Source organism: Gaeumannomyces tritici (genome assembly GCF_000145635.1).
Source record: "Gaeumannomyces tritici R3-111a-1 unplaced genomic scaffold supercont2.4, whole genome shotgun sequence".
NCBI lineage: Eukaryota > Fungi > Ascomycota > Sordariomycetes > Magnaporthales > Magnaporthaceae > Gaeumannomyces > Gaeumannomyces tritici.
In genome coordinates, this window is record NW_008804548.1 from 3,697,958 (window position 1) to 3,706,317 (window position 8,360).

Here is an 8,360-nt window from a genome sequence, read left to right on the forward strand (position 1 = left end):
TTAATTAATATTAATATTTAAATAAATAAGGATAAATGGGTTTGCTATAATAATAAATATAACGCAAAATTTGGAACTTTATACTTTAAACAAAAAGGAACCAACGGTTACTAAAATTTTAAAGGAATGGAAAGCGTAAGTAAAAAAACAATACAAATTGTTTATTGTTACCTTTAAATATAACCAAAAAAAATCCATTATATTTATAAAAAGGTTTTCGGAATACAAAAAATGGGCTTAAGCTAAAAGCATCGTTATCGAAACCTTACCGTTATACATTTACAAACCTAACGGGATAATTAAGCGCACGGGACAAAACGTTATTACGAAAAGGATACGCATGCGCAAAAGCGCAAAACTTTTTAAACATTTATAACCAAAAACGGTTTACGCTACCGTTTAGCTAAAAAATATAAATTTTTTACCGTCGAAAAGCATGCGCGCTTTTAACGATATCCTTTTAAATTAATTTTGGGGGTGGTTCCGGCATTACGCTTTAAAACTTTTTACGGGTTTAATAGCTAATTTAAAACCGGATTGGAACGGCATTTACGCTTACGGGTGTAAAACTTATCCTTTAAACGTAAAAAGGTCCCACAACGCGGATTTTAAGCATTTTAAAATTAACCTTTGTGCCGGGGTTAAATATTTAATAAATTACCAAACTTCCAACATTTACCGGATTTAAATCCCGTTAAAAAAAAAGTAATAATTATAAAAAACGTTAAATTTAATAAAAAAAGCTTTTTTAAAAGCAAGCAAAAAAAGGACCCGATTAACGTAATTACTTACAACTTGTTGGTTAAATACAACGAAACGAAAAACCCGCTTGCAACCCGAAAAAAAGTTGCTAATGCGCTAAAGCTTTTCCAACCGGAAAAGCCTTAAATACCCATTTCCGCTACCAAGCATTAAAGTTAAAAATTGGGGGTAAAAAAGCCAGGTTTTATCGTAACCACAAAAGCTAAAGCCGCAAAGGATTCGGCCAACGGGCCGGATCCAAACGCGCACAAATTCCTAATTTCAAATGCTTTAAAAAATGGCCATAAAGCAAAGCAAATGCGTAATACGGGCTCCCCACGTATGGGCAATTCGTATTACGGCTTTATACGGCCCGGAAAAAGCAATAGCTTCCCGCCGGTAAAGGGTAAAAGTAACAACGAACCCAAAAAACAACCTTTAAAACCGTTAAAGCTAACTTTACCTTATAAAGCAACAAACCGGTCCTTGCTTACCCCAGGACCGAATATACTAATCGCAACCACAAGCGGTACCTTTGCAACGCCCCCAATCGCAATACCAAAAGCGTTTAAAGCTTTTAAAGGTTTGTTCGAAACAAACCCAAACAAGCAAAAAACGCCGCCTTTCCCTTTTCCTCCGGTTAAAAGGGGCAAAGGCTAACCCCGTAAAAAAACGGGCCTTTCGCTTTTGCCCAAAGCTTTTTTTTTTAACGCGCTTTTACCGGATTCGCTAATAATTACGTTTAAAGCAATCCGCGCCGCAACGCGTGCGACCGCAAAAAAAAAAAAAAGGAAAAAAAAAAAAAAAAAGCAAGCAACGCAATAACTTTAACAACGCCATTTTTTATTACGGTTTAGCAATAACGTTTAACGCTTTCAAACCGGAAATTAAAAACGCTACTTTTAAAATAAATTTAATAAACGAAAATTAATAAGCTTTTTTCGATACGTATTTGTTTAATTAATAAACGGCAATTAAAAAAAGTAATTTCGGCTATCGCCCGATTTACAAAATAATTGCAATTGCCGTAATAAAAACATTAAAGCGCAATAACCCTCAAAAAAACAAACGGTTGCACCAAAACGAATTATAACAAATTCCGAAATTTTAATAAAAGCTTAATACGCACCCGTATAAAAAAAAATTTAAACAATTTGCTTTTGGGAAAATTAATAAGCTATTAAAAAAAAAATTTAAAAAAAATTCCGAAAAATTTATTTGGTAACAAAACCATTAACATTATTTGGGTATTTATTTACAAATTTAACAAAAACGGTTACGTTACGAATTATAAATTCCGCGCGGTAATTAAAAGTAATTAATAACCCAACGGTTTAAAAAAAATTTACGCTATTACGTTTGCAACCAAAAGCTTTAAAATTATAATAGCAATTATAATTTATTTCGATTTCGAAACGCATTAAATTAACGTTAATAAAGCTTTTTTTTACGCAAAAATTAGCGATAACCATATACCCGTTTATGTAAAATTCCTTTTTGGGTATTACCGAAAAAGGTTTGTAGCCCGGTTTAAAAAAGCTTTGTACAAGCTACGGAATTTACCGAAATTGTAATATTTGGCCTTCGAAAAAACCTTTAAAAAGTTAAGGCTTACCCCGTTAACGGAAAAGCTTTATTTATTTATAAATACAAAACGTAAAGTTTTTTTTTTCCTATACGTTTACGACATAATTATCCTTAACCGTGCTACGCATTTAAAAATGGCAATAAAAATATTGGACGGTTTTAAAAAAAAGTACAAAATAAAAAAAAACCATTTAAAATTTTCCTTAAAGTTTAAATCGTAAGGGATAAAAAAGTACAAATAATAACTTTATATTATAACTTTTACATTAACAAAATCGTTAACACTTTTAATTTCGGGAACAAAAGCGTAAAACGCTTCCCGTTGCCCAGCCAAACGCTTAAAAAAAATTTAAAGGTAGCAATACCCGCCAAAGTCCTAACCATGCAAAAAAAAATCGGGTTTATACTTTATACGGCCATTATTATCCGCCTAAACGTTGCTTTTGCAAGCGCAAAACTTTCCAAATACTTTACAAACCCAAATAAAAAGCATTTAAAAACGGCAAACCATACCCTTTTATATTTAAAAAGGTCGAAATCCTATTGCATTAAGCTAAGGAACGTTTTAAAGTCCGACCATTTGCTCTTTGCTTTAAACGCTTCCTTCGTTAACGACAAAAAAACGAAAAGGTTGTTTAAAAAATACGTTATATTCCTATTCGGAAGGCCCGTAGCGTAAAAAGCAAAAAAACAAGCTACCGTTACAACGTCCACCACAAAAGCAAAGCTTTTGGCGCTTATAAAGCTCGGAAAAAAAATTATCGTTATATAAAGGCTTTTCCGAAACCTGCGTTTAAAAATTAATATTCCTTAAAAGCTTTACTGTAACAATATACAAACGATCCGATTAGTAATTAAAAAAGGCACCCGCATTAATATAGCTTTAAAGCACGTAAATATTATAAATATGTAATTACGCCAAAAGTACCAAAAAGGAACGTTTAACGTGGTATATTTTAAAACCGCCTTTATACCAGCAAATGGGCTTACCAAAAACCTCCCGCTTTATAAATTTAAAATATTTAAAACTGTTTTAAAGTTGCACAACTTTTCCAAAAACGGGTCGGCAAGCTTAACACGCAGCCAAAAACTTCGAAATAAATATTAAAAGCGTATAACGTTTGCATAAAAGCACAATGCAAATTTCTTTTTTATTAATAAGCATAAAGCATACCGGTTTTAAATAATAAAACGGCATTTAATTATAACGCGTGCAATTTCCAAAAGCGCTGTACCTTTTTTTTATCCATTTTTCCTTTTTATTTTAACTTTAGCCCTTACCCATTATTTAATGGATAAAAACATTTCCATAAAAAAAATAGCCCCGAATTATTGCGGTTCCAATGCCACCTTTTTAATTTTTTTCGTTATTATTACCATTTTCCTTTTTTTTGGGGTTAGGCTACAAAAAGCAGGATTATTTCGACGGGAAGCTTTTTTATTCCTTTTTTTGGCTTTATTTTTTTGTTTATTGCCCGGTTTCGGGTAAAGCTCGAAAAAATGGCTTACCATTTTTTTAAACTTTTTAATTTTAAAGCAAAAGCTATTTAAAAGCTTTTTTTGGAATAAAGCAATTGCAATACGCAATTGGGGCAAAAAAAAAAGGGTTGCAACGGTAATTGCTTTAAGCACATTAAATATACCGTAAAATATAACCGTTCCGAAAGGAGCGCGCTATAAGCTTATTGTTGCAAAGGCCCCGGAATTTTATTAAAAAGCTTTTAATGCACCCATTGCATGGAACCGCGCAAAAAATGGTATTATCGAAAAAGTTAGCTAAAACGTTTCCGTTAAAAAAAAATCGACGGTTTCGTTAAAAAAAAAAGCTAAATAGCATTTTTTTTAAGGATTAAAACGGAAAGGAAAGGGGTAGTTAGCATAAAACCCGCGAAAACGGTTGGAAACGAATTAATTTAGCTATTTACTTTCGTTTTTTTACTTGCTTTACGCTTCCGAATATTGGGGAAAACGACGGGCTTATCGTTATTATCGTTATTTCTTTAAATAAACCAATTAACGAATTTATCGAAATTAAAATCGATTTTAATCGTTTAACGAACAAATTAATCGGGCCCAAAACTTTTGCTTGGTTTAGCCGGAGCTTAAAAAGCACCGGTTGGGTTAGGTTGGGAATTAAAACAAAAGGTACAAAAAGTAACAAAAATAACCGGAAGCTCGAAAACGGTTACGGTAATATTAATCGGGGTTTAAATTAAAAAACGGCGCAAAGCTTTTATCCGTTTAGCGTAACAAGCCCGATTAATTTTAACCCAATTAGCGCTTTTGGCAAACGCACGCGCTTTTATCGTTTTAATCGTTTAAGCGTTATTCCAGGCCTTTTTGCGGGCAATTTATTGCTCCCGCGCGTTTTTTATATCCCGTTATTTATCCTTTTCCGCAAAAAACCTATTTTTCCTTTGCTTATCCTTTTTAATTTATTAAGCTTTTTTCCTTTTTTTAAACAATGCTTTTTCCGTTTGCTTAATTTTAGCTATTAAAATAGCTATAACCGTTTGCAAATCCGCATTATACGCGTACAAAGCAAAATTAGCGAAAAAGCAATAAATTGGTAAAAAAGCAAAAAGCTACAATTTATTTTTTTTAAATTTAAACCCGGTTAAGCATTTTGCGCTTAGCGCGCTTTCGAACGGTTGTACGCGTTGCTTTATTACCGGTAATACCCATTTTCCAGCCAATTTATTAGCATTGTATAACGCTTCCAAAATATTACGCCGCCGCGTAAAGCATTTACAATTGCTTGCTTTTGCTTTTACAAAAATTTTTGTATTAATAAAAGCTTAAACGATAAAAACGAAAGCGTAAAAACTTACGGATTGGTAAAAAAGTAATAATAAAAAGGAAAAAAAAAAGCCGGAACAAAAAAAAAAAAAAGGTTTTAATTGCTATGCCCACCTTTTTCCGGTAATGGCTAAAGCATTTGCTTCGTTACTTTTTGTAGCTAAAGCATTTGCTTTGTTGCTTTTAGCAGCGGGAAGCGCTTACTGTTAGGGGTTAATCGGTGCAGAGGCGGGTAGTTACCGGGTTACGGGCCGGATGCGGTATTTCCTTTGTTAAACCTTCGTAAATTTCTTACCAAAAGTGCTATCGCCAATAAAAATTGTTCCTTTTTTAACTTTCTTTTTTTTCGTGCCCTTTCGGGTACCCGGGGTTGGTTTTTTAAATTTTTCGCGTTCCAAACGCTTTCGTGCAATTTAAACTTTATTTTATTTTTTAGCTTCGTTATTATGCTTTGGCCGCGATACCGGTAACTTGCCGGCATATTCCCGGAAAGTCCGTGCCCGGCTAATTGCTAGCGCTTTTTTTTTTTTTTTTGCCGGGCGGTTTTGCCCGTGCATTTAACGCTTTCCGTTTTTTGCCGGGCGGTTTTGCCCGTACTTTTAACATATTGCCCTTTCCCGATACGGTTTATTCCAAGCTATTTATACCGCGCGTGCAACCCCGTAAGTAGCCGGTAGCTTACGGTATTTCGCTAAACCGCCTTAATGCCCGGCAACGCTTAAAAAAACTAATTGTAAAGCTTTATAATATCCGGAAAAATAAGTTCGTACCGGCATATAAAAAGCTTTTTTTCCCGTTCGAAATTACGAACCCTTTTTTTTTTTTTTATGCATTTAATAACCATTTTAATAATTTTAACGATCGTAACCGTAAGTAATTGGTATTTAACCGTTCTTTTTAAATATTTAAATTTAACCGGTAGTTATAAATGTTATTTTTTGTACCTAATTACGTAAGGAAAATGGTATTCCTTCGGGTGTTCGTTTTGGGTTTTTCGGTCCTAACCGGCCCGTTAGCCCTTTTTAGCAACCCTTTGGTATTTTTTTTAGCTATCGTAATTTAATTGGATTCGAATTCGGTTTCGCCGGAATTTTTAATTTTTTAAATCCTTAACAATTGCTTTGCCGGTAACCCTTTGGTAAACCTTTTAAATGTTACGGGTCCATCGGGCCCTTTTGCGCTTGCAGCTTTTTAAAATTCCCGCAAGCGTTTTGCCGGTAACCCCCCGGCGGGCTTTAACCGCCGCGGCAAAAAAACCTTTGCTAAAAAAAAGCGTAAAGCGCGCAACGAACGCCGCCGCAACGCTTTCGATTTTAATGGATTTGCTTTTAAAACGAACATTGCTTTTTTTTTGCTTTATATGGGTATTTGCAACGCGCTCCCGTTGCGGAAAGTTATCGATTTCCAATAAAACAATAATTGGGACCTTATTTATTTGCCCCTTTTTAAAAATAATTATACGGAGCGTACGGTATTTTGTAACCGCTATTTTGGTTGTTAAACATATTAAAATTATGCTATTAACCTTTATATGCTAATATGTTCCGATAATTGTACGGGGTTTTTTAAATGTATTTATTGCAAAAACGTAATTGGCAATAAAGCTTGCGTTAAACTTTTTAAATGGTTTTGGAAAATGGCCCAAAACCTTTACAAAATTTTAAATACCGTTTACAAGCGATTGCCCAAAACAATACCGAAGTTTTTTAAAAAGCTTATTAAAGCTTAATTTTGCGCTTGCAAAACCATTTAAAAAGTTAAATCCTTTTATACTATATCGGCCGAACAATTTGCGCGTTACAAACGTTAAACCGTTATTTAAAAACGCATTTAGCGCAAAATTGCTAACGTTGCAATATTAAAAATTACTTAAAACATTTTTTAGCAATTTTACGCTATTGCCGTTTAAACGAAAAGGTAAGCTTAAATTTTGGTTAGTATCGGTAATTTTTTTAATAAAGTAAAAACGTTTTTTAAGCGTTTTGAAAAAGGTATGGTTGCTTTTTTTGGTAATATTGCCGTTAATTTTGCTACAATTGCGGCGCATTTAAATACCCAAGCTTACAACCGTACGGTTTCCCGTAAGGGTGCGGCGTTCGTATTAACGCCGGGAAATGCCGCTTTCGGCGCTAACAATTTTGGCGGCAATAATTGTAGCGCTAGCGAAAAAAACGTAATTTTCGAAAGTTTTGGTTTTTTTGGATACGGCATTTAATCGATTTTTTTTACATATTTTTTTAATTAATTATTAATATTCCTTTTTTAAAAAATGGTTAATTTTAAATTTTTTTTATTAATTTATTACAATTAAAATTACAATTTCCTTTCGTTATGTTGCTTTTGCAGCATTGCAAAATTCCAATATCTTTAATTACTAATTAAGTTTTAATGCTTTAATAAATAATTTTAAAATGTTTTTTTTCGCCCCCCAATGGGTTTAAATACCGTTAACATGCATTTGCCGTTATTTAAACGCTTAGGCCCGTTCGCCGTACCATTTGGAAATTTTTTTATTTTTTTTTTGGGCAAGCAATGGTATTTTTTATTATAACGTACGTTTAAAGTACGGTAATTGCTTTGGCGTATTGCGCTAAGCATGCCTTTTACGGGCTTTCCAAAATATGCTATACTTTGCATATCCTTTGGGATTTAAATGTATCGTACCATTAATTTAAAGCGTTTCCCGTACTATACCGTTTTTATTTAACTTTTTATTTATGGGGTACAATATTTTACGGTTATTACAAGCCGTTTACGGGTTTTTTTACGTTTTTTCCCGGTAATTAGCTGGTTTAGCACGTTAAAATATTTTTTTAAACCATTTTTTTAGCTTTTATTACTTTTTTCCTGTAATACCCCCGTCCTTTCCGGGTATTTACCCGTTAAAGTTCGGTATTTTTTTTATTTTATAAGCTCGTTTTTAATAAATTTACTTTATACGTTTAAATAATTTTTTTTGTAATATCCTTTTTTGGAATTTACAAATTTTTCGATTCGTTGTAACCTATCCATTTAACCAAATATTTTCGTTTTCGCAAAAGCCCTTTATATCCTAGCAAAGCTTTTATTTCGAAGCGTATTTTTTTTTTTTTTAATTTTTGGTTTTTTATTTTTGGTTTTTTGCCGGGCTTTTTTTAAAACGCCCGCAATAAATTTGCCGGAAATACGTTATATATCCGGTAATTTACCGGAAGTTTTAACCGGAACGCCAAACCGGTTAACCCAACCATTTT

The 8,360-nt window shown here is 33.1% G+C and overlaps 2 protein-coding genes across 2 annotated transcripts; one reads left to right on the top strand and one right to left on the bottom strand.

Annotated features, from left to right (window-relative positions):
* Positions 1-4,815: 4,815 nt before the first annotated feature.
* GGTG_08647 (hypothetical protein) lies at positions 4,816-5,130 on the top strand (the record flags this gene model as incomplete). Its single annotated transcript, XM_009226489.1, has 2 exons — positions 4,816-4,862; positions 4,914-5,130. Coding segments are annotated over 2 exons (264 nt in total), but the record flags the coding sequence as incomplete, so codon positions are not given.
* A 1,144-nt stretch (positions 5,131-6,274) lies between these two features.
* On the bottom strand, positions 6,275-6,652 carry GGTG_08648 (hypothetical protein; the record flags this gene model as incomplete). The annotated part of the gene is made up of 1 exon (XM_009226490.1): positions 6,275-6,652. A coding segment is annotated over one exon (378 nt), but the record flags the coding sequence as incomplete, so codon positions are not given.
* Between the last annotated feature and the right edge of the window lie 1,708 nt (positions 6,653-8,360).